Below are 26,518 nucleotides of genomic sequence, written 5' to 3'. Positions count from 1 at the left end.
TCTAACTTGTCTCACATTCAGAGAGACAGCAAGTTCTGCTGGGGTTGTCTTAAACCACCTCCCATGTTGAGACCCAGCTCTTCCTTTCATTCTTGTGCTGGGTTTGTGTTTAGGTGTCCTGTTCTCGGGGCTTTTTTCCTCCTCTCATTCTCTTTATTCACAGGCTTCTGCAGAGTTTATTAGGCCTTAAATCTCACACTGTAACATTCAGCATGCCCCGTTGGGCAGGAGCCTATACCCGCACTGACAAGGAACCTTCCCGGAGCAGGGCAAAGACAAATCCAGCCAACTGCCTCCACACGGCCACCTCCGTGCCCACCCCCGGCCGCAGCGGGACGCCGGCGGGCACCGCGCCCGCCTCAACCCCCGGCCCCGCACGGGGTGGCGGGGCTGAGGGGAGGGTGACGCCCCACACTTTGGACCCTCCTCGCTTCCCGTCCGCCTGAGGGGAGCGACCGGCGGAGAGCCAGCCGCAGCCTCTCCCGGAGGAGGCGGTGGCGGGACGCAGAATACCGAGGCAGGCAAACTGCTTCCTCCTCCTCCTCCTCCTAAGATGGCGGCAGACTCCGCGGAGCAGTTCTGCGTGGCCGAGGAGCGGAGCGGCCACTGCGCCGTGGTGGACGGGAACTTTCTCTACGTGTGGGGGGGATACGTGGTAAGGCGGGAGGAGGCGGCCGGAGGGCGCTGGGGGCGAGGACGAGCGGGGGAAGCAGGCCGGGGGGGGGCGCGGGAAGGCGGGCGGCGGGCCGCACGGTGGGGAGCCGGGCTGAGGAGCCCTGGGGTGGGGTGGAGCGGAGCGGAACGAGGGGGGGGCGCGCCCCCTGCGCCCCGCGTCCCCCCACAACCGCCCCTCTCGGCGGACCGGACCCCGGCGCTGTTTACCTCAGCGCCGGCGCTGATTGGTTGGTGGGACCGCGCGCCGCGCGGGGGCGGGCGTTTTAAATGGCGGCGGCTCCTCTGAGGAGAAAGGCGAGGAGGATCCACTTTCCTCCTTGTTTTTCTCATCTGTTTGCCCCCTTCTTGAAGCACGGGCGTACATGGCTGCCTTATGCTCCCTTTTCGGCTGTCTGCGTCGCGGAGCGCGTGTCGGGGAAGGGATGGTGGAGCCGTTTTGCTTCCCCTGCGCTCTGGGAGCGCTTCTCTCGTCTCCCTTTCTCTGTGGGGTGATGGCTGTAATTTGTAGCCGTGTTTTTTTCCAGTGCGTAATTCGCGTTCTTGTTCCTGAGTCCCTGCATTTTTTACTTATTAGTAGCTGTGTGTTACGTACAGAGTGTTTTCCTCCCTCAGAAAGCAGTTCCGTCACTTCAAAAACAAGCTGGTGGCAGACTAAAGCCACATCTGCTTTTTTTCCATTGAAAGATTAGTACCAGTTCTGGCGTAAATAAATCCTCGTAACTCTTAGCTCTGGATGAATTAAGTCCAAAGGAGAGCTATGAATGATACTGTGTTATACATAGCCAGTTCATCTTATCCAGAGCATCTGTGCACATTGGCCCTAAAATGTGAAAGTAGCTGTACTTGGTATTATTCCTGGCCTTCATCAGGTTGAAAATGTGTTTCTGTTAGCATATTCCATATTCTTCTACCTTTATTTTTCACGGGCTAAGGTAAACTTTCAAATATGAAAAGCTTGTCCTGTACTCAAGCAAAGAATTCTAGTTGGGGGCTTTTGTAGTGTCAAGAAGTTGGCCACCTTTAGAATAAGCATATATTTAAATAATGTGAGTCATCTGTGATGTACAGGAAGATTTAATGGCATTTTCTGGCCTTAAACTCCATAATACTCTGTATAACTATGCAACACCTAAATCACTAGTAATACCTGGTAATACTCTGCAACACCTAAATTGCTCCTAATACTCTATGCTTTGGTCTCTAGAAACTGAGGTAGGACTGGCTAGTGCAGTGTTTTCAAAGGTTTTCGAATAAGGATTCCGAGTTCATGGCACAGTCAAAACAGACAAAGTGTGTTAAGTTTACCAGATAAACTTTGTTAACGTAGTTTTATATATTTATTTGTGGAGAGTACTATGAAAATCATTGTTACTCTTTAAGCAGCACTTAAAGATGTAAATCATTTTACATTTTCACATTTTACATGTTGATGGTGAACAACTGCCCAGCTAACTTATTTTTGGCATGAGTGTTTTTGCTCAGAGCTGGTTCTGTAGCAGATGCTCAGCCTCTGACCACTGACGTGTCTAGATTAAATTTGGTAGATTTCGGCACTCTGTGAAAGCTGCAAGCTGCGTGTAACAGCAGAGCCTACCTTATGAAAGGTACCTGGCAGGATAAACTGTACCAAACGTAGTGCATAATGCCTGATTGGCACCTTTCAAATTGAGAGGGTAATAATAAAGTATTATTTAAAGGCAAGTAATCAATATCAGTAACTGAATAATTAAATTTCAGTTTTGTATTTAACAACTTCTCACATTCATTTAATTTTTATCTACTTTTAAAATATTTTTATTTACTGACTCTTACTGTTTATTCCCTCCCAGTCTTTCATTTTTTCCTAAAGCTGAGACAATAATTAATGGTGTAATTGTGACCCAGCGTAAGTGCTGCAATTGCATTCTTTTGGGCTTCCTTCTCCGGTTTGTTATTCTTCCTCATCATTATTTCCCAAATTATTTTTCTTTCTTACATGGCCTCTGTTTGTGAGTCTTCATAGATCTGTTTTCCACAGAGGAATTAATTCTCTCCTTCATCTTATGGCATAGGTTAAGCTCTTTTATATTTAACATTTTGCTCTTTCAAGTTCCTTCCTTCAGTCACTGCAAGTAACTGCTCTTTTTGTGCTTTTCAGTTACACTTTTCACTGTATTTTTCCATTATGCCAAGAATTGCCTCCTAATTAAAAGTATCTCCCAAAACAAAAGATAATGAGTTTTACTACAGGAGTTTCAAATCTGGTCTGGTTTATGTTGTTACACATCTTTCTTGGCAAAACGCTAAGTTGGTGCATCTGTGCCTTTAATAAGTGGGCCCGAGGAATTAAGTTCCTTATTTTTAAAATGAGTACTTTTTTCTAACTTCCGGCTTGGTTGTTGAGTTCTTTGCCCGTCTACACAACCTGTCAAAGTCTCAGCTTCTGGCAAAGATAAAAGGGATCGTGGGAAAAAAAAATCCTTCAGGTGAAGGAGAACTCTTTTTTCCTTAAAGAGGCAAAAAGCCCTAAAGAACAGCGTTAATATACTTTGATGTATTTAGAGGTATGAAGACTAACAGTACAGCAAAATTTGCTCAGTGATCACACACAAAACATACTTCCTTTTGTAACATCATTTTAATAGAGGAGGGAAGCATCTTTGACAGTCTCTTAAGATTTTTGTTTTTTTTTAAATCCACGGTTATGTTATGGGATTGTTGTGCTACTTTTTAGCAGCAGTTGTGTATGTTTCCTAATGACTAACTGTTCGCCTGTGCTATTTTCTTATTTTCACAAATTGGCTATTGTATTATATTCATATTGCTTTTTGAGTATTAAAGCACTTCTCTCCCTAGCTCTGATGCACCAAACTTATTTTTTTATAATCTTCACACCTTAAAATGAGTGATTAAAGATGCTATTAACAGTCAACAAAGCTCAATGACATGAGGAAACACCTAGCACAGTATTTTTAATAGCTTCAAAAAATGAAAGACATCTTTTTTTGAACTTCTAGTATAAAATGTAAAATATTAGCATTATTGAGCTGCCTGTTTAAAATTGTAGTGATCAGCGCAATAATGCTGGGGTATGACTTAAGCTCCAGTTGATTATCTCCTTAAGATTATTCTGTGTTGCTAAGTAACATGATTTGGTATTTCATTTTAAAACGTATGGTGTGTAATGCATAATTGATTTAACATTTGCAAATTCTTTTTTGTTTTAGTCAATTGAAGAAAATGAAGTTTATCTGCCTAATGATGAGCTCTGGATCTATGAAATAGATAGCGGATTATGGTAAGTTGCATAATTTATATTTAATTAAAATATAATCTTTGCATAGATTACCGTTAGCTGCGGTGAAAAGACTTCAGTTACATGAGTTATTGGTCACGTTCCCTGGAGTTTAAATAGATGTTTCATATAAAGACTGAAGAACAGACCTGTCTACTTGCAAATTGACTTTAGGAAACACATTAATTCCTTAAATATAATTGTTTTTTTCAAGAGAATGTTTGAAATGGTCGGCTTAACGCTCCGTTGTTAAAACAGGGGCATTTTATTTTGCTATTTATTTTGGCTTAGTTCTCCGTACATTAACTTTTTGTTAAAAGGAATATTTAAACACTGAATCTTCGGGGTTTTGATCTCATTATATATTTTTTGTTACTGCTTAATTGTGTTCTGAGTGTATTTGCATAAATAACTCATAACTAACCAGATCTTGCACATCACTAGCAATTTAATCATTACATTTTATATTTATTGTGTTGATATATCATATGAGGGGAGAGATAACAATGCCTCTTTTTAAAGTTTTCCAGCGGTTTCTATTACAATGATTGCATTTGGTCTGGTAAAGTAGTATCTGTTTGGGCTCATATGTGTTTTCTGCCAGCTGTCTTTCTAGTCTCCCACCTGTTTATATATTTCACTGTATTTCACTATTCAAGAGATTCATTGCATACCCATATTCAAAGCAACGATTTGGAGGGAAAAGGGGCGGAGGGCGAGATCAGGAAGGTATCTTAGAGTGTGTATGAAATTCCACAGCTGTGTGGTCAAGTCACTGACTTTGAAAACAACAGTTCGCATGCAGTTACCTGTGAAGTTCTAGCAAGCCTTTCTGCCTTTTTTTTTGTTGTTGTTTTTGTTTTTTAAGCTTGTACCCTCACTGAGAGCGTGGTTTGCTGTCTGTTTCATTTGCTGAAAGGGTTGGCTAAAGCACCCTCCTTCTCCCCCTTGGTTTTCGCCCCTGATGTCACTTTATCGGTTGTACCAGTACAGCTGTTTATATGGTCACATGGGAAATTGAATCAGGAAAGTGATCTGCGTTAAATATAACTTTTCTTTTTTCGGGGTTATTTTTAACCTGGATCTGTTGTTGTTCTCGTTGAGTTTACAGCACAAACAGTTATAAGCAGTTGTGAGTGGGTGCCATTTTCCGTAGGGACGGGTTACACACGTGTTGTTCACATCTGGTGATTTAGTGCCTAAAAAGTTTTTCCTTTTAATGGCTGCCCCCAATTCTTCTGGGGTTGAGGTGAGGTCAAGCATCAGAACTCAAAGCTGTAAGAATCCTTTTCTTCTGTATAGCCACCAGTGACAGATGAAGGCGTCTGGTCTAGACACGGATGTTACTGGTTTCTAAGTGAGAATAGCACGGAAAAGGCTAGGAACTTGTGCTGAAGAACAGAGAACTCATTGCTAAAATTGGCATTACTGAAGATTTTTTATGATGCTATATACAGTGCAAAATGCACTTTTAGGAGTGGCATGCTGGATAATAAAATTAGTGAGTACTTCTGACCTTTATTTCTGATTCTGCCTCAGTTTTTCCTTGGTAAAATAACAGCAATATCATGTTCTCATGTCAGGAGTTTTTGGAGTTAATAGTATTTACAGGTTTTGAATAATTAATATCTTGGCTCTACTAATGCTCTTTTAATATGGGCTTCACCTTCAGAAAAAAGGAGATGCTTCGTAAACATATACACAATATTCACAGGAAAATCCTCCTACCCGACAGGAGCCTGACTTCCTACATCAGCTACAGTTCCTAGTGCTAGTTATGGCCAAAACATTGCAGCTGTATTTTTAGGTTTAAGTACAAAAATTATTAATACATCTGTTTTGGGTTTGTTAACTTTAGCAGATTTGAAAGCAGCATTATAAGACATAACGTATGTGCTAAATTGCAGGACAATGCACCTAATGGAAGGAGAGTTACCCACCTCCATGTCAGGAAGCTGTGGAGCAAGCATTAATGGGAAGCTGTACATTTTTGGTGGATTTGATGATAAAGGATACAGTAATCGGGTATTGTATTTTTTTTCATAACATACTGTATTTGAATAAATAATAATGCTGACCTTACTGTTTTGTCTGCTGTACTTTGCATTTGGATTAAGGAGAAATTTGAGGAAAAGCTTAATTTTGGTAGGAGAAGTATACTTTTAAACTGACAAAAAATTGTTTTTGTTGTAATATTCAACTCCATACGTTTTTCTGGGATTTTTCACTGAGTCGTAGCTTCAGAATGAGAAACTTTACGTGAAACTTTCTGTATTTATTTCTGAAAACTGACAGTGCTTTCCCAATTGCTTTTTTTTTGTTGTTTTTAAATATGTTGGCAGCCATAATTGAAACTGATCTCAGAATATCACTTTTAATTTTGCTTTTTGATAGTGATTGCCCTTCTTATATAATCAGGTAGTAATTAAAGTTAAAATATAGCTGCCAGTTTTCCTTGTAACTGAAGGCTGGAGTAGCAAAGTAGAGGAAATGAGCTGGTTTATCATTTAGTGTAAATGAGTTCAGTCCTCACTAGAAAATAGCTGAAATGGAGACTGTAATCAGATGTCAGTTTAGCACTCACTTCACAAACCATGTTGATTTTTGTGCAGTTACCTAGTTAGGTTAGGCAGAACTAGTGACAGTTCTGCCAGGAGAATTGAACCAAGAGCTGTTTGTCTTGCAGAAGCTTTTTGCAAGGCTTCAGTTGACTCTGGAAGGAGCCAGGTATTGTTGTTCTGGTCTGGGTGAGCGAAGGCAAGGAAATGCGCTGCCGATTGTCACACTTTTTGTATTCTCCTTGTGTATCACATTCTTCCTATATTCCTATATGTTGCTACATATTGTAAATTTCACTGTCAGTTCCTTTTTTTTTTTTTTTTTTTTTTTTTTTAAAAAAAAGGAAGTAGTGTATTCCTGGGTGGTGGGATGTTCTTTTTGCTGGTGATTTGTGCTGGATTCTTCGACATCATTTATACTGAAAATGTTGTAATTTTTTTCTTTTAAGCTGTATTATGTTAATTTGCGAACAAAAAACGGAACCTATAGGTGGAAAAAAATTACAAATTTTAAAGGTCAACCTCCTACACCACGTGACAAGCTTTCCTGCTGGGTGTATAAGGACAGGTAACACATTAAGAATATTTAATACGTGTTAATTGCAGAGAGGAAGTACTATAAAGTGAAGAGAACACAGGTTTGGGATTCATGAAACACTAATTCTTAGCTTGACTTGCTATGGGATTTTGTGTAACTCTTCTAACAACTACCAGAGTTTTCTAACATGTGAGCTGAATTAATGGTAAGTATGAACCTGCTTTAGGAGAGGGTTGGGAAATTTAGTGAAAGTTTCTAGAATGCTTTGAGACTTCAGATAAAGATCATTATGCATCTATTACTTATGGGTTTAATTTTAACACAAGTTTAAAAATCAGTATAAAAATTATATTGGTTTTTTATTACATTATGTAAGCATTGAATTATTGCCTGCAAAAAATATATTTAGTATCCTTTCATGGGTTTTAATAACATACAATGCTGACAGTTGCAAAGGCATTTCAGTGAGTATCTTTATTTTCTAAGAACTAAGTCGGCCTAGATATCTGTGTTGTAAAAGTTACTGACTGTATATAGAAAAAATATTTAGCTAAAGATAAATACTTCAGATTTTGTGTTTATTATGGAAAGCCTCTGGATATTGTGACATATGTGGTCAGAAGAAAGTGACCTGTCAGTGATTTGTTATAAAAGTTACTGTAAACAAGTAAGAATACCATATACAGTGAACACTAACAAATGTAGATGATTTATCTGTTTCTGGATTCCACATCTAAAGATAAACTGTATAATGCCTCTCAGTACTATATCTTGGTTTTGTAATTCTAATTTAACTGCGAGACACGTGAAATTACATAGATTTGAACAAAAACTAAATTAATCTATTCAGAGTATCATGTAATCTGAAAGAAAAATTACCTGGTTTAGGTGGCAGAGTGTAACCGTTTCATTTACCAAAAGTATTTGGGGACAAGCTATGCACCTTGTCAGAAGTTTACCTTAAAATTTCACAGGATGTGAATTTGCAGGTCAGGATGTATGGTGTATTGCACAATGCTTTCAGTAACTCTGTTTCCCTAGGAATGTCAGTCTGGAATGACCTTCACCATCCCATCATTTCCTAAATTGCCTTCTCCCAAGATCACTAACAACTATACCAAATATCCTCAAATGTTGAAGTTAAACAAAACTTTAGGAACCATTACTTATGGATGGCCATTTCATGGGTGGAATATTAGGCTGGGAGGTGTGTAATACTTGCGGTATGTTCAGTAGTGCTTAGTTGAAATAATCTCTTTTTAAGCTAGAGAAAGACTTTGTGGGTCACAGGCAGCGTGTGGGCTGAACCTTGGGAACATTTGTTGTGACAAGATGTATAAGGAAGGCTCACAAATATAGCATAGGGATTTCAGTAGAAAAGGGTAGGAATTCTAGCAGAAGCACAGGCATTTTCCTGTCTCCTGTGTCATGTGTCATTTTGAGACTCGTGTCTGAAAATGTGACTGTGATAAATAAGCTTGTGGATGGAGGAGTAGTGAATAGAGACTTTGAGGTATCTTGAACCTCCTTCCTTGCTTATGTGGATTTCTGTCAGGCTTGTTGATGAGTGTAACTATTAACCTTCATCTCGGTTAAGGTTCACTGTGTAATTAGATGCAATATGAAATATTTTAAATGGTTTATATTATTAATAGTACAGTAGGTAAACCAAAATTTGAAATTAATTATTGCAGCTTGTTTGTTTGAATGTTATTTACAAAACAGCTAAGCAAGCATATTTTTTGTTGTTCTAGGCTAATATATTTTGGTGGCTATGGCTGTAGGAAGCATAATGAACTGAGTGATTGTTTTGATGTCCATGATGCATTTTGGGTAAGAGATTTGTCACAATTCTGAGTGATTTGTCCTTCCTGACTGTCAAAACGTTTCTTTTATACTATCTCAGCAAGAATGAAAATCTGTCTGATTTTTCTTTTATTTGTAGCATCAGCAGAAATGCAAATTAGAATCTTCTACTTAGATTTGAAATTTCAGATATTGCACATTGGGAGCGGTGGGTGTTCAGCATATTGCAAGTACCCAGTGCTAGGCTTTGAGTGCAATGAAACAAAATGCTGTCAAAGCAGGAACAAAGGCAGTAGTTTAAATCTGAAGACATATTTTAAATGTGAAACTCCCAGAAAATTTTATAATTTATTTCCTTCAAGTAACAGTAGGGAATTTATAGCTTCACAAGTCTAACCGACAAATACTTTCAGTTAATTTCTTTAATTTGTTATCTGGAGTAAATGCCATTACTTTAAAATGCCTGGATTAGCTAGTTTCCTGTAATGATTTCTTACAGTTAATAGAAAGGAGACTGATTAAAGTATTTAGTGACAGGAATTAGTAAGAAATAGATATGCGTTCAAGGGAGTATAGATCCTTACATCAAATAGTATATATTGACTTACAGAAACTTATTACTTTGTACAATCTATTTATTTCTCAGTATATTACACTAAAAATTAGAAGGTAGAATTTGTCTACTGCAGTGACTGATGTGGAGCCCAAAGCCCATTTTCAAAAGTGTCATCAGCCCTAACATTTCTGGATGCTGTTGACCTTCAACTAGACCTTAGCTGCTGCATCATTATTGAAAATGTTAACATATGTTTCTTTTAATAAAATGCTGTATTTTAGTTTATTTTCTGTTTTGATAGATCACTTCTGGGTTTGTATCCTTTAATAAGCACAAATATTTTGAAATGGAATAAACTTGTTTTTAATTTTTTAACTTCTTTTTTTAGGAAGGACAAATATTCTGGGGATGGCATAATGATGTTCATGTTTTTGATACAACCACACAAACTTGGTCTCAACCAGCAATTAGAGTGAGTGTTTTTTCAGTCTTCTCTTTTGCCACAATTGTGATTTTACTGCATTTTGAATAGTTACTGTGCTCTAGAAACTGATGTTGGGAAAAGTAATTTTAATGTGCTTGGTATTGCTCAGGCTTATAACATGAAACAGGAGGCCACTCCATGCCTCTGAAATGTGGAAAATTCAGAACTGATAGGAATTTTTTTTCCCACAGGATGCTGTTAGACTAGTGTTTTTTTATAATGTGTCTCTGATGCAAAAAATATCATAAGCTACAGAGAAGTACTGGAAATCTGAATACATTAGAAGATGATACGGTATTCTGTATCTAGGGGATAGTTTTGAGATAAAGCTTTGTATTCAAGCTTTAAACAACTGTTGGGAATATAAAATTACTGTCAGCGCCCCATTGCTGTAAAGACAAGGCACTGGAATACTCCAGAAAAGCATTTAGTAGGGATACCAGAGTGGGACTGAGGAACAGGGTATGGAGTTGTTTCAGCCCACAAGATTGGGTCTCTCTTGGTTCACCATTCAGCTTTCACAGACTTAGAGAAGGCAAGGGGAGAGATAATAAACCCACTGTACTGCTAGTTTAAGCCTTCAGTTCTTCTTTGTGAAGTAAAGATACATGTTTAGTATGCGAGGGTTATACGCTCATTATTTTGAGTGCTGTAATTCCCTTCAAGAGTTAATGTTAGAATAAACAGATCAGTTATTCTTCAGCAAATACGCTATTTTAATAGTCTTCCAAAGGAACATATATACTCACTTTCCCGGTAAAATAGTAATGCACACATTGCTATTTATTGATATTAATATGATAGTGTACTATAAAGGTTCATAAAATCCTGGTGAGTTTACGTAAGGACTCAGTAGAAGAAATATAATGTAATGAGTGTCTGACACTATTTTATGGTTTTTATAGGATGTTCTAAAATTCCTATAAAACTAAATGCAAAAAATGAAATTACCATTGGAAAGTAAAAGCCAATTTTGCTATCTTTATTTCTGATTTACACAGGGAATGCTTTTTGGCATGTAGCTATTGGATGTAGCATCAGATTTTAAAATCTGATTTCCAGAGATTTTTTTTGTACCAGTTCCTGATGGTTCGCACTTTGAAAAAATAAAGCTGCACAGGACATATCAGCAATAACTGATGTGTTGCTGTAATTTTATACTTAGGAATTAAAGTAAATTAATTGAATTTCATTTAAGCAATGATAAATCAGACCAAGAGGGAATATATTAAACATTAGCTACTGAGTGAGCTCAATTAACACTGTCCTTGGCAAATAAGTATATCTTCTAATGTCTGTGGAGTCTTGGACTTGACTACAAGTAATTTCCTTTTAAAGTTGCAGTTCTGTCAGCATATTGATGCATGTTGGCCTTACTTTTGCAGTCTGTGATGCTGACTTGCCACTGTCCTTGGCTGGCACTTTGGTCATGTTCTGAAGGATCTTGTTTTGGTTCTTTCAGGGTGGAGACCCACCTCAGCCTCGAGCAGCTCATACATGCGCTGTGCTGGGAAATAAAGGTTACATCTTTGGAGGACGAGTGCTGGTTAGTGTTTAATTAAAACATTTTAGTTGCAGTAATATTATTTGCTTGGCAGCTGGTTTTTTTTATAACAAATTATTTTTGTAGTAGAAAAAAATACAAAATGTCTTCAGCCTAACCTGTATGTTAGGGGTATTGAATCCAGGATGCTTCTTTTCATCCCCCTCTACCGTGCAAAAAGAAGAGTCTGTCTTTCTGTCTGTAGAAATGCAAATGTTTATAAATCAACAAAAAATGGTTGATGTGTGTGTAACCTCTGTAGGAGGTGGTTCTCTGAGAGTGGAGCAAAGGCAAGCCTGATGATAGACCGGCTTTAAATAAATTATGAGATGCAGCATTCAGTGCTTGCTACAGCTTAACAAATTTATACATCAAACCTGCTGGCTTTTTTCCCCCATTTCACTTAATGAAACGCCAGCAAGTAGTAAATATAACTGGGATTTTAGCTTGTGCTTCCCCCTCCTCCCCCCCCGCTAAAGAAAGAGGAAATGTGTAAAAACAGTCAGTTATTCACGCACACATCTTGCATACCCTGATGTTTACCCTCTGGGAAAGTGAAGTTCAGAATAGCTGTTGGGATGCAGGATTTTATATTTAGAATTGCAACATGTGGTTCTGAAAGGTAGGAAATAACACATTTCAGTTGGCTTTATAATTTAAACTTGTCATTTTTAGCACATAAGTGGCTGAAATACAGGTGTCTGCAAAGGGCAGCTTGTGATTACAATGGCTGGGTACAAAGCTATTAGTCTTCGTATGTTCAAGCCGGTACAGGATGCTGCAGTGTGTTCTCTTGTAGCACATGCTGCTGCAGGCACAGGTCATTCCAGTCCTGTGAAGCCTGTCCTCTGCCCTCTGAATGTCAGTCTTAGTCTCAGTCTTTACCTTTAGCATGCTCAGTGCCCCTGGCACAGAATATGTGCAGCATACCATAGAGATTGCTGTTAACAGCTTTATTCTGTGCATCCAATATAAGCTCTTCACCACAAGAGTAAGGCTTGTATTTGTTTTATTGATAGTTGATCCAAGACAGTACCGCTTAATACACTGTGGGAGGATCTTAAATCTGTTGTCCCTGAGGTAATAGTCAAAGGCAGCGTAGGAGCTGTCTGTATAGGATGCAATCGGTGCATTTTTAAATCAAGGCGAGATTCTTGCTATATAATCTTAACTCTTCCTAGCTCTTTTTAACTTAAAAGGCATCATGTCCCTGGTTGTCTGTACCTGTACAAGCAAACTGGAAGCCACTGGGAAGCAAGGAGATACTAAAACCTCTCAGCAACGCACTTAATTTTTCTAGTACTAGTCAAAGGAGGTTTTCTTTTAAGTTGTTCTTTGCTGAAGCATTAATATAAGTATTTAAGCCTGAGGCAGCAATCCAGTACAAAAAACATATTCCTGTCTTATGTCTGAAAATAAGGATGGCAGTAGGTAATCTTAACTAATGCAGGCTGCCCTATCGTTTTTAAACTTTTTGCAAAGATAGTTTCTTTACAGGATGGGAAGTGTACCACCTCTTTTTAGAACTGTTGCAAAAGCATAGGGAAGATAGTATTTTTAAAGGTCTGTGTATGAGCTGGAGTTTATCAGGAATGTGAGAAACAGATTCTAAGGCAAGTAAAAAAACCTCCTAATTTAAGTTACTGTGTATTCTTCCATATTTTTTTTTAATTTAAATTTTTAGCTTTTTTTAACAACAGCTAATTTAGAGTCTTTAATCATATTCAACTAGAGGGTAAGACTTGGTGCTTTCTATTTCTACTACTATGAAAAGTAACACTGAAGAAGCTTTTGAAAGCCCTCAGTGCTGTGTTTCTATGGTTTCATTATATGAAAGAGACGGAATTAACTGTTAGTTGGAAATGCCCTACAATGAATGTATGCCAACTTCATCTTGGAAAGCTGCCATAACCGAAACCCTGTATTCTCAAGTACTTAAACATGAAACTGTAAAATTGCACTTTGTTCCCTATCCCCTGTTTTTCATGCTGTAAAAGCTGTACTGTAAAGCAGTGTTCTTCTCAGGGAAAGTCTACAGCTCTGTTACAAAATGGCTTACTCCTGCTCGCTCAGACAGAAGCCAGACGTACAGATCAAGGCAGGTTCAGAATGGCCACACAGTGTCCAGACAGCTTTTCAGTTTAAATCACCTCCCACACCTGCAGGAAAAGTTTTTACTTAAGTCCCTCTTCCAGGCAATCAGAAAAGAAAGTAACCACAATTGATCCTGTTTATTGTTATCGTTCTGCATTACGTGTCATGTGGCCTTTCATACAGGCTCACGATCTCTGGAATTGTAGGTAAAGGCCCACCTCTGCCTGAGAGAGGTGCACGCAGTAGCTTCCAGAGCTATAGGTTTGGACAAACTTGATTTGCAAATAACTAAGGGAATAAAGGGATATTAGAAGAGACTGAAAAAATATCTAGTCTTACTTGAATCTTGTGTGTCAGGGTCAGCCATGCCGGGCTAAGTGAGCCCTGGGCCTCTGCTATGGACTTGCTTTGTTATGTCTGCTGTATAAATGAACTCTTGCTAACCACAGCTGAACTGAATCCTGCTCCTCACATAGCAAGCCTGCAGATATAAGAGGGAAAGAAACCTAGATGTGAAGAAGTAAACATGCAGCTCAGGACCTTCTGGCCTCCCGTTTATTTCTGAACACTTCCTCAGCCTTCGAAGCCTTGCTCCCTCTGGCTTTTTGTGAGCAAGAGCTCTCCCTTTGTGGCGCAGAGATCTTCACACCAGGAACAGAATAGCACAGAGTGTCATGTCCAGGCTAGTTAGGGGTGCTGCACTGTGCCTGTTGCAACTGAACTGCTTTGTAACTCAAGCTAGGATTCTCATGCAGCCTCTGCAAGTGAAGTTATTGGTAAACTGGAGCTCACCTGTCATTTGTCCACTGTGCTGGTGCGTGATTAGATATGCCCTTAGAGGCTTCTATTTAACTCTGACTATTTGACTGCAGGATTCAGAAATACAAGAAGGCTCTGATCTGAAAAGGTTTTTCTCTTCCTTAATAACCATTTGCTAAATTTCAGTGAAACCGCTTGGGAGCAATGTCAGAGAAGAGTGAAATTTTTGAAAGCTATATTTAATTTTGTAGGAGAGGAGCAACAACTGTAATTTTCGCCTGAGTGATACTCTGTTATTGATTGACTTTCTATCCTAGAAATAAATGGAAGGAACTTTACAAAGGTTAGGGAACATTTCAGTGGGACTTGAGGAATTAATGTAAGTCATGAAACAGGAAAGGAAAGCTAAAGACATCAGAAAAACACTATGTTTCCTGACAACAGGAGTAACTCCTCCCCAAAGGATGAAATCTTGCTTATCTCCATAAATTAAGGAGCAAATACGGGGTTGCTCTGCTCCTCCTTCTCCTTCTAGTTCACCATAATACAAATCTTCCCAGGGAAAAGGCTCTACAAGGAACCAGAAAGGGCCAGGAAGTGTCATGAGGCTTCTCCTATTCATCTTTCTGGGAGGAAAGGGCACCTTTTTCCAAACTTGGAGCTAGAACTGGTAAAAGAAGATGGTGATGATCAAAATCAATTGTACCAGGAATCATTTGAAAACAGGCTCAGAAGTATTATGTGGACTCTGTTCGTCCAGGTAAGCCCCTGCAAAAACAGAAATGGGAGAAAGTGGGAAGGAAGGAGAGTTAGTCCAAAAGTTGATGCAAGTCTCGTGTTTGATTTAAGCGGAAAGTTTTTGTGTAAAGAATGATGAAGTAATAAATCCAAGTCTTGCCAGCAGCTCTTCGCACATCTGGTGCCTTAATGCATGCATGTTGATATTTCCTGTTATCCTTTCTGTCCCTGAAGATCAGAAGAGACATTGAATTGCAGTCCTTTTCTCGCAAAGATTTCAGCTGTAATAGCTGTTTGATTGTAAATCTCAATGGAGAGCTGCACAGAATTTACTGTGACAGCAGTGAGCTGTGAATATGCCACCCTTAATGCCTTTCATCGTGCCAGAAAGCTAATCCTGAGACAAAGCAGATCCTGGTTAATGTTTACTGAGCTGCAAATAAATGAGCATGCCATAGATAAGTAGGATGTCTAAGGAGTCCTTGTAGCTCAAAGGGAAACGCAAACCCTCTTATGAGGCTTGATGCTTTTAAGCTAATTAAGAATCATTTTAGGATTATCAGCTAAATGATTAAATATAGTAGGCGGCATTTAGAAATACATGAAAAACTGCAAGAAAACTTTGCATATAGCAAGTGATGGTACTAGAACCTGACTGTGCTTTACAGTTTCCCAAATAAGGGTGGGGTAGAAAGCCATTTTCATTTGTTAAAGCTATGTTAAAGGACTGAATCTTAGACATAAATGTCCAACTGATGCGGTGTTTTGCATTCAAAATCAGGTTGATGTAATTATGCATCTGTCAATCTGTTGAATCATGAGAATGTAAAGATTATAATACATTGATTTCCCAGGGACCAAGAAACTGAAAACTACTTCATCTTCTGCCTAATGCCTAGGAAAGGAAAGTCAGTGAGGAGGTCTTGAACAGCATCTTCTTGAAACCTTCATTTCCAACATAACAGCAACTTTCTTTCTTCCCTTTCTTTAATAGATGTCCTCCATATCGAGCTGTGTTATTCCAAGATGATTAAATATTTTTAGTTCTAGAGGCCAGCATGTTGCTTTTTCCCCACCCTACCCCCAAGTGGCTAGCTGTGTACAGGTACAGCAGAAGATGCTCAGTAATTGTGTTTTGCTTTCTGCTTGTATAATTTGTTCCTCATTGCCTTCAAAGCCATCTGCAGGAGCAGGAAACCGAATAGACTTGTCAAGGAAGACAGATCTGTTCCACTAGCTGTCAGTTGGACCACACTTTATTGTTATATTCGCCCTCTTGCAGGGATAAAGTTTCTCAGGCAATGCACAAAAGCCCTCACATTCTGCTTTTCTTTAGCCTTTTGGCCTCTCTGAAGGCACTTCCAAAATGCTAGTTAAGAGTCTCTTCCCTTGCACAGAAAAGGGCTAGCACATAGTTGATCAGAGGAGCCCATAGCTATCCTGAAAACCTTGCTGTTTCCTGAAATACCCTGAGAGACTTCCCGTAACTCTGATGGACAGCTTTGGAAGTCTCAAACTCCCTAACTGGCTGAATTCTCAGGGGTAAAACTACTCCTGTTCTGACTTAAATGACAAGTCTAGTTTCTGCCTCAAAGGATCTGCAAGCTGGAGAAAGGCTTATTCTAATAGATCTATGGACTACCCTAGGAGAAAAGAAATTGTAAGGTAAGGCAAGATACATTTCCCTACTTCTCAGATACTGTTTTGTAGTACCTAGGAGAATCACAAATAGCAGTCAGGTGTATTGGGAGCCATTGAAAATAGCAAAGAAATTTTTCTTATATTCCCCCCACCTTTATGTTTCTAAGACAATTAGTTTCTTCATCTCAAAACAGAGGCAGATATGCAAGTGTATTGTTTTCCCATTGTTTTATTGGCACATTTTCGTATTTTTATAGCAAATGCTAAAGGGTCATAAAACCTTATTGTTGCTAGTAGTAACTTTGTGAAAGGGCTCACCTTCCGGAAAAGAGACAAAAACATAGATGTGATGAACTTTTTCTGGGATGTCATGTACCGAGTACAGTAGCAACCAGAATATTTCAAGGAATAAGTGACCAGGCAGGAGGATGCATAGTTCTGATCAGAACACAAAGAAAAATAATGAGAGGAAACTATGTGTAGATCATTACCCCTTTTGCAGTTACCTACCATGAATTCTATGGATGACAATTGAATACGTTTGCAGGAACTGAGTATCACATAGTTCTTCACTATTAAACTGCTATTAAAAACTAAAATTGGCCCCATGCTGCCATTGTATTACTGTAAATATTCCTGACAAGTAGTTTCCTGAGAGTTGCATGGGCTTTTTGAGAAGAACTGCTTTTCATCTGGCACATTATACAGAGTTGTTTTAAGCCACATGGGTACGGTTCTCTTGGAATATTCTGTCCTGAGATGGCCTTGCTGAAATATTTTGCTCATTGTTTGCTGAATATAACACAACTGGGATTTTATTTATTTGTTTTAGCAAACTAGAATGAATGATTTGCACTGCCTGAATTTAGACACTTGGACTTGGTCTGGAAGGTAGGTTTTTCTCTATAACACTTAAAGTAGAATGCAGCAGATTGAAACATATTGTTAAATAGTTCCAGTGCTAATTTTGTGGCTTTTCTAAGAGGAGAATGGGAGTTTGGGGACTATTTTAACAGCTGTTATATTGTGATTTCAATTTAATTTAATTTGATAGTGGTTACGAAGCTTTTTCTGTTCTGCACCAAAGCATTGATGATGCTATTTTAAGCACAGCATGTAGTGATTTAACATCATCATTTTCAAGATGAGTACATTTATCCATATAGAATTTTATTTTTCTTGTCTTTTTGAATACTGTTTTTACTAGCTATATTTGTCTCATTATGGTACAGAATGAGGAAAGATCTTCCCTCCCCCCCCAAGATAAGCATCTTAACCATTTTTTAAAAAATCAAGTAAAAAGCATCACATAAATATTTAAATTTTAAACTAAATCCAGTATTATTATACTTCCTAAGACTTGTTTGTTTGCAGGCAGCATTTATGATAGTGCCTACTGCACGTGTAGAATCAGTGAATCAGTGGGTATACTGTTAGCTGACAGACAAACCAGGAGATAAGCAGTGACTGGTGGGTGATAACCACTGTTCTGTTCCTATTCTGTAGGTAACCTAATAGTAATTTCATAAAAGACCCTGAAACACCCCTTTCCTGAGTATGTGTCAGTACTGATCCTGCTCCAGGGCTTTATGTGCTTCATGCACCTGTGATGGGCATCGCCAATCACCTGTGACTGCTGACCTGATCCTGCACCCAGTGTGTTCCTCTGAGCTGAGAGCAAAACAAGGGAGTAGACACCATCCTCCATAAAGATTAAAAACTTTGGCTGGCTGAATACTGCTAACCAAGCCAAGTTGAATGCAGGTGTTTGAAGTTCTTCTGTAAAGTACAGATCCTCCCAGTGAGGTGGACTTGGTTTGTACAGTCCTACCTTCAAACTCACTTATTGGACGTCCTCTCCTAAAAGAAAAATTCCAAATGTAATGGTGATTTTGTATTATTTTTTATCAGTAGCGTGAAATATTGAAACGTTATCACCCATCAGTATCTGGTATATATTTTTCTGAACATCAAAGCCTGTTGTATCTCAGCACAGTTTGCCTTTTTTGCCAATTTTAGAAGCATCTTATACAAGAGTTGTGCAAAGCAGGCACTCAGACATTGTGACTTGGCTCCAACTTCGGTGCCAAATTTAGTAGGACAGTTTTGCAATCACTGTTTAATTAGCTATGATTCTTCAGCCTTTGCTTCCAGATGGAGAACTGCTTAGCAGTCACCAGTATTGAAATTCCTCTAACTGAGCTGCAGATGCCTCTGTTACTCACCCCTAGGCTTCCTCTGGGCTCAGTTAAGAGAAACAGGGTATGCTTGGGCACGAAACAACTGCTACTAAGGTAGACATCTAAAATAAATCACCAGTTGTGCTTTTCAAGGTCCTGTTTATCTTCATTGGTTATAAAGGAAATGTAGATGACTTGTCACTATCTGCACTGTTCATATTGTAGATTGAGGACACACCTGTGTATATTACACTCACCTCACTTTAGCAAAGTGGAGGGAAAAAATAAAAGTAAACTGCTTATTTAAGATACAGTCTACCTGGATTGAACGTTGCCTTCCTACCCACTCTGGACAGCGTCCGACTAAGATTCTGATCCCTCAAGAGAGCTTATAGGTGTTGGCATCTGCTTTTTCCATCACCTTTCCAAAATGAGGACACACTGAGTGTGCAGTGGCCTAGATTCTTTGTGTCTAACTTTAGGTACTTTGCAACAGAAGTTGCCTCTCTGCTTAGTATGGAGATAGTAGGTGGGCTGATGCCCTCTGGAGGTCCTTACTCTTCTCTGCTGTCTCTGTTGGGATCCTCCTGAGACAACTGTACACCTAAGTGCCTAAACTAAGGTGATGTGAATCCAGGCCACCCACTGTAGGGAATCCCTTATGTTCAGGTTCTTTACTGTTCAGATTCTCACCTCGAGCGTAGATAACCCTGCAGCTAAAAAAAGATCAGCATCAAATCTGTATTTTTATAACATCAGCAGATTTTTGAAATACTAAGCATACATCTGTTTCGTACTTTGGAATTCCACTTTTTCAGTTTGGGTGACCCACCATTGTGTTAAAAGGCACAATGGTTGAAGAGTAGTAGCTTTTGGATAAAAAGTAAAGCCATAATCCTTATATCATTTATAAGATCATTTTCCTAGGAGTAGAAAGACTGTAGCCACTCAGGATTCATTAAAGTTTATCTCAAATAATTGAGTCTGTTTACCTACAGTTTATTTGAATATATAGTCCTTTCTTGGCTGTCCAAAGTGCCTTCAGTTGTACATTAAGTAGTGGCTCTAGTGATCTTAAGAAACCAAACAAAATAACAATCAATGCTTTTGTCCTTACATTTGATATTTATATAACTGATTGTTCAGAGAACAGTCGCTACAAAAAATTACTTGGTTTAGTTTTTAACACCACCCTTCTGAAGAGTATATTCAGATTGCATAAGTGCAGCTTTTTCACTGGGAAAATATCCAAGCTTGTTCTAGGACAAACTAAATTAACTTTTAAATCTTCTAGCAGGTTTATTTTCAGCATTTTTTTAAAAATTTGATTTTGTTCATTTGTTTCACCAAGAATTAATATCAGTGGAGAGAAACCAAAAGATCGATCCTGGCACACACTGACGCCAATAGGAGATGACAGACTTTTTCTTTTTGGTGGACTAAGTTCTGATAACGTTCCTTTAAGTAAGTAATTTAGAGATTATAATTCTATTGTACACTTTTAGTACTAACCTCATGTGGTGTGCACATTTGTTGTGTTTCTCAAACTACTAAGACCTAAATCTTGTTACAGAATTTTTGTGGCGCTTAAGTATTTCTCTAGCTGTCCTATTATTTTTATAGCAATATAGAAGCACATTGTGTAGGACAAAGAGAACGTATGATAATAAATCTTTCATCAAACTGTCTGTCATCTAAAAGAATAAAAGCAAGAGTCTCACATGGTTTGATATGAACAAGGGCTAACTTTTTGGTATCAATAGCAATTGCAGGAAGACAATACAAATAATAATGTTAACATAATGTGGATTTTTTTGATGAATAACAAATCACAGCTACACAATGTTAAATAGGAGTAGGATAGTCTTATACTGAGTTCCTTTTCTAGAAAGTGCAACTTATTTTCAGAAAAATGTGAAATTAGTTAAAACAGTTTTGAGCGTCATGGATATATTCCATTGGGAGGGGGTGATTTTCTCAATATATACAGAAGAAAAAAGTAATTGTATTTTAATTCCAACTTTCAGTGCAGTGAGCTTTTTGTGACTGAACAGTTAAGTTAAATTACAAAGACTGAAAAGATGCAAGTTAATGTGATGATGTTACTGTTATCTTAATATAATGTGCTCTTAGAACAGAGAGCTTTTTGTATAAATAAAAAAGGTAATACTTTGTCCCAAGAAAAAGTACTAATATATGTTCTTATATTGTAGGTGATGGCTGGGTTCACAGCATTACAACAAATGGATGGAAACAACTCACCCATTTGCCTAAGAGTAGGCCTAGGTATATAAAAATAAATAATGCTTGCTGAAATGTAGGTGTTTTAAAAGATTAAGTAATTTTAAATTAGTGAACAGTATTTTTAAACTACATTATAAGAATATTTTAGAAAATTAATACAGTATGATTGAATATTTGCTTTACTAACTTATGTTCCTTCATACCTGATACAGCATTATTATTTTCTGTATTTGTTGATGCTTATTTGCATTATGATGTTTACTTGCATTAAAAGATTTTTTTGTGATGAAGGATCTGGGTGTCCAACTAACCTGGTGTCCTATAGCCAAATTACTTTTATTTAAAAAAACATGTATCACATAACTTTTGAGGAATTAATAACCTATGAGAATAATAGAAGTTGATTAATGCTGATACATTATTAGAAACACAGGGGAGACGGCCATGGAAATGTTGATGCACCTTTCAGGGTTCAAAAGTATTATAAAATAACCTGGTTTGTTTGGGGTATTTTCCCTGAGCAGAAGCAGCTAATTATGATTACAGTTTTGCAAAACTGAATTTAGTACTAAACAGCACGCTAAATGACTGGAGTTTCGTTCTTTCAAGGACTTAACTGCCAACCAAAAAGGGTCTAGTTCCAGAAAGTGTATTGTTCATACTGGCAACAGCACTGTCTCTTCCACACCACGTTCCCCTTCTCTCTCTAGTTTAAGACTACAGAAAAAAACAGATTCTTTCTGACTAAAAGCAAGTTCCATGTTCTGACCCAGAAGCTGCCATTGAAAACAGGTGCTTGCTGTATCAGAGCACAACCTTTTTTGTTTTTTTAACGCAGTGTTTGAAGCATTTTCTGTATTTATAATGTAAATACTATTGAATTGGCTTGCTGTAAACAGTAAATACTCAGTTTTTCATGGAATTCATTCTGTACATTCACCCAGGTACTCTCAGCACAATTTTAGATCATTCTTTTAGCATAGTGTATGATTCGGGTCTGGCATTTGCATGCTTCCTGCCTTACGTTCTGTTTCTATTACTGAAATACCTTTACCTCAATTAATTTTGTTCCTGTTTTATCTTATTCTAGGGTGTCTTTTAAATACAAGAGCACTGTTAGACCAAGTTTTCTGCTCTCTTATACTTCAAACTCTTTCAAGCCCAAATAAATGGATACCTTAGCTTCATAGAGTATTTTTTTCTGTCTTTTTACAATTAGTGACCTAACACATGAAGGGACTGATGACTGCCTTAAATAACGAAGCACATTGTTAGCAGTCAGGGATCTTGTCTGTCTTTGTGTTCAGTTCTTTACGTGGATGGTCTCATAAAAGTTAATTGCTGATGTGCAATTCATAATTAAACTTCATTTAAAAAAAAAAAAAAACAACAAAACCAATAAACTTCAATAACCTTTTTCAGGAATTCCTGAAAATATGTATAAAAGGAGCCATAGCAAAACCTCTCTATATGTTGAACTAGTTTGTGTGTGAAGTACTTACTTGTACCATAATTGTATCCCTGTTCTTACACAGGATTACTGCAGCAGGATCTCCGCAGCTGAAAAAGGTTTAAGTCTATTGGTCGTATGATTTTATAGCAGGACTTAAAATGCACCGGCAATAATACATATATGTGTACTTCTTTTATCGATTTTTATTATTTTATATTAATACACCATATATCACACATGCATTAGTGTATTTTAGTGATGCTTCTGCAAAATTAATTGCCTCCTTAAATTCTGTAAAAATCATTTCCTTCAACCTTCCTTTTTAGTAATTTCTAAAAAATGGTCTTTCAGGTTCTAGATCTGTCATTTTGTATTGGTAGAAAATACTTTTCTTCTTTCTGTCCATCACTTGTACTTCAGTTAACATTCTGCGTGCCAGGTTAAAACAGAGAACAAATTGTATGTTTAATGTAGATTCCCAGTGTTTTCCTTACAATGTAATTCTGTTATTCTGGATAGAAGAGCTGTGTAAAAAGGTTACATCGATGCAGCATCTGTGTAATTTAAGTAACGTGCTTTATTAGAATGTTTAGGTGATAAGTTAGAGCAGCTGTGAGAGAATATAAACTCTGTCAGTCTGTAGAAAAAGCCTCAGGTTGCGAGCTAGGATGTCAACAGAGTCCAGGCAGGAAAGGCTTCCCAGTCTTCTTCGGTGACGAAGTCCAGGCCCGAGTTTTCGTAATGCAGATTAAGGCAGAGACAGATCTATCTACAGGTATGAGGAAGAGAAAAGGTGGGATACAGTTTAGCCGAAGGAGAACGGTGAATAATTACTGATATGAATGGAGTAAGAAAGTGAGAACGTTTACTTGCGTGTGAAAGTTCTAGCGGTTAAATAGACTTAAAGGGCCAGAGCTCTGTGGTGATAATCATCTTGTGGTATTTACTTCAGTGGTGGTACACCAATAGAAAAATCATAGATTTTGATCTGCTAATAATAAAAAATAAATCTAGCAAGGTGTAGCTACTGAAGTAGCAGAATCGTTGTTAAAGCAAGATTGTACAAGTCAGGGTTTGGTTTAGTTTTTTATTTTATACCTTGTGCTTTTACATGCACAACATGAAACTTGCTTGTGGGCGTGATGTAACTGACACACAGATGATCCCCAGGAATCTTTGGGGGAAGCGTAAAACTGAAAGAGGATAACTTGTGTTCTGAAGCTCTCATCCTGGCGTGCAGGGATAAGAGTCAGGACTGAAAACCCCACAATCTCAAAGCCGTTAAGAGTTGTAGTTACGAATTAAAGAAATAGTGGAAAATTTAAGAAGAAAGGAAAAAAAGGAAAAGAAAAGCTGTTCTTGGCAAAAGCTTGTTTCGTATAGTTACTTTGCTTTCTGGAAATTTTCCACTGTAATGTTTTGTTGAAGTAGTGATAAATAAGAGAATGTATATGTAACTAGAGTGCAGAAAAGTCAAATAATGACAAAAATAGATTGGTCTGTATGAAATGCAGCAAAATTCTCATGAGATGGATAGTCACATTGCTCTCTCCTTTTATATTGTTAAAGATATGAGTAATACCGTATTTTAAGGGATTATTTTTTACCTCTGAAGACTTTTGAAAGAATGTCTTTCTCTTGGTTTTCTAAGGAGCACGAGTTCCATTACCACGCTCTGTGCGTGCGTCTCCTGGCTGCCTCTCCCTCCCATGTATGTTACAGATCAATTGACACAGTTCAGTAATATTTGAGAAAAAAATAGGAAGCTCAGAGACACTAAGTCCCAACATACTCTGTGCAGAGAAATGGCCAAACAGAAAAGAGAGATGCTGGTCATCGCTTCGCTCCGGTGCTTATTCTCCATTCTTCCAGACGAAAGGGCTGCCGTGAGACACGGGCTGATAAAGAACAGGCTTTATATTGTTTGTGTTTCCGTCTCACAGAGCAAATGTGTAAAATACTTTATTTAAAATGGTAAAATTCTTCTGTGTAAGTAATGAGGCCAGTAAGGCTCTGTGCATGAGTAGAATCACAGGATTAGAAAAGTGACCTTTCCACTTTTAATTGAAAGGAATTTATATCCTTATAGCAAAAAAGTCTTCTGAAAAGAAACTTGGATATGAAGAATGGAGGAGAGTCGAGTGAGGTGAAGAGGTTTATGTGCCAGTAAGCTTACTGCTTCTCTGAAACCCTTAAAAACATTTAGGTTTTAGATTTGTTTTTGCTGATAACACAACTGCTTGTTGTTACTCAGTCACTAATTCTATTTATAATTTTATGTCTAGATTGTGGCATACGGCCTGCCTCGGAAAAGAAGGAGAAGTGATGGTATTTGGTGGAAGCAAAGATGACTTGCATTTCATGGACACAGTCAGTAAATTGCATAATGAAATCCTAACACTATAGGAATTAAAACTGATACAAAATAAATATACTTGGGTTCATTTATCATGTGACGTTGTGAGATGTGACCTTAGCTGTTCTTGGAAAGTAATTTATGAGGGATTTTTCCTGCCCTTGTTAGGCTGATAAAAAGGAATTTGTTATTCAGATTCTTTAAAAATAATTATTTAAGTATCCTCAGTTTTAAATTATGCATGTGGTAATAAATGTTACGTTAATCTAGAAAGCAGCAGTATTTCTGAGAAAAGATGTTTGTCATTTTAATGGTTCTTTGTTTCTCTTGATCAGGGTCACTGCAGCGACTTGTTGATATTTCAGACTCAACCTTATTCACTCCTCAGGTGAGTTGAGGTTATGTGGCACAGAGCCTGGTGTAAACCCTTATGGCACAGTGCTTTTATACACAGCTCTTCAGATTATAGACCATTTACTTAAATCTTTCTCTTTTTTCTTTGTTTTTTTTTCCTCTTCTCCTTTTTCAGGTTGTGTCTTGACTGCATTGGTAAAAACGCAGCTCTCTTGAAGACCCAGATTCCGTGTTTGCCATCCAAACTTCTGCAGCAGGTGCTGAAAAAAATCACCTTCTGGGCTGCAGTTAGCCACCGGCAGGAGAAAAAAGCTGAAACCGAAAGACAAAGTCAACTAAATACCACATGAGCAACGGCAACCAAACCAGCGAACGCTTTGGTTTATTTCCAGCCTACAAGCAAAGTCTTTTGTTAGTGAACTTTAATGCTACGGAACAACTGTTATGTTAAGCTGAGTTTCTAAGTGAAGTTTGAGAACAAAGAAAGCCTTTTTATGGAAGTCTCTTTTGTTTTCTGCATTCTAGAAAACTGATAAAAACTTAATTTGTATATATTGTTAACTTCTGCTGTTGTGGTCTTAATGAGACAGTCCATACAACTTGTTCTTTTTGAAGGTGAGAGATGATATGAAATGTTCTCAGTTGGATAAAATACAGCTTAAGTCTAAAATCTTCCTCCAGCCTTATCCCATTGGCCTTTCTGGAAAGAGAAAAGTAGTTCAACATGGTATTTTTGGAAGATTGACACTTCAGGAAAGGTAACTGATTTGCTACCACCACCGAATCCAATTGATTCCACCATCTCACCATCCTGTTGAACGACTCTGAGTGGGAAAGTCGATGTGATTCCGGTGGGAATTGGGGAAATCCTGCCAGGAGCAGTGTTACCGTTTGTATAGGAAGAGCTTACACCCCGTTCATAAGATGGTTTTACTATGGTTCTGTTATCAATGAGTCCTTTTTGAAATAGGTTGTATATTGTATTTTGGACGTGTAAAGTTTATATTTAATTCTTGTTTAAAAAAAATGCTTATTTATTGTTTAAAAAGAGGATATGTAGTACTTGCTATTTTTCTGTTTCAAAAATTTAGTTAACAGGAGCACAGTCATTAAAATTTTATAGAGTTGAATTGAGACCAATTTTGACTGGTTCTTGATGTTTTTACAGTGTGCGAAATTAACGTAATTGGGGGAAGGAGTGAAATTATATTGTAAAGGGAAGTTTTCTGATGGGGTATTGCAGCAGAGCCCTAATTTTATATTCA

The 26,518-nt window shown here is 37.9% G+C and overlaps 1 protein-coding gene across 2 annotated transcripts; it reads left to right on the top strand.

Moving 5' to 3' along the window:
• The first annotated feature begins 332 nt into the window (after positions 1-332).
• Positions 333-26,389, top strand: KLHDC1 (kelch domain containing 1). 2 transcript variants are annotated; one of them, XM_074583588.1, is made up of 13 exons: positions 333-655; positions 3,882-3,952; positions 5,857-5,974; positions 6,957-7,075; positions 8,800-8,878; positions 9,796-9,879; positions 11,354-11,437; positions 17,499-17,557; positions 20,198-20,310; positions 21,060-21,132; positions 24,829-24,913; positions 25,235-25,287; positions 25,429-26,389. In XM_074583588.1, exons 1-13 carry the CDS (start codon positions 554-556, stop codon positions 25,601-25,603), a joined length of 1,215 nt encoding a protein of 404 aa, XP_074439689.1. In that variant the 5' UTR covers positions 333-553; the 3' UTR covers positions 25,604-26,389. The 2 variants fall into 2 exon arrangements, with proteins under 2 accessions (XP_074439689.1, XP_074439690.1); XM_074583589.1 differs by lacking the exon at positions 333-655 and adding an exon at positions 3,192-3,218.
• Positions 26,390-26,518: the final 129 nt, after the last annotated feature.

This window comes from Larus michahellis, chromosome 4 (assembly GCF_964199755.1).
Source record: "Larus michahellis chromosome 4, bLarMic1.1, whole genome shotgun sequence".
NCBI lineage: Eukaryota > Metazoa > Chordata > Aves > Charadriiformes > Laridae > Larus > Larus michahellis.
The sequence above is the reverse complement of the archived record's forward strand: the minus strand, read 5'-3'. Positions and strand labels throughout refer to the sequence as shown.

What these genes read in the sequence shown, in the direction of transcription:
- KLHDC1 (XM_074583588.1), top strand. Translation starts at nt 554, where the DNA reads ATGGCGGCAGACTCCGCGGAGCAGTTCTGCGTGGCCGAGGAGCGGAGC. An exon ending in ATAAAGGATACAGTAATCGG is followed by an intron (nt 5,975 to 6,956) that starts GTATTGTATTTT and finishes TTTTCTTTTAAG; the next exon opens with CTGTATTATGTTAATTTGCG. An exon ending in TGCTGGGTGTATAAGGACAG is followed by an intron (nt 7,076 to 8,799) that starts GTAACACATTAA and finishes TTGTTGTTCTAG; the next exon opens with GCTAATATATTTTGGTGGCT.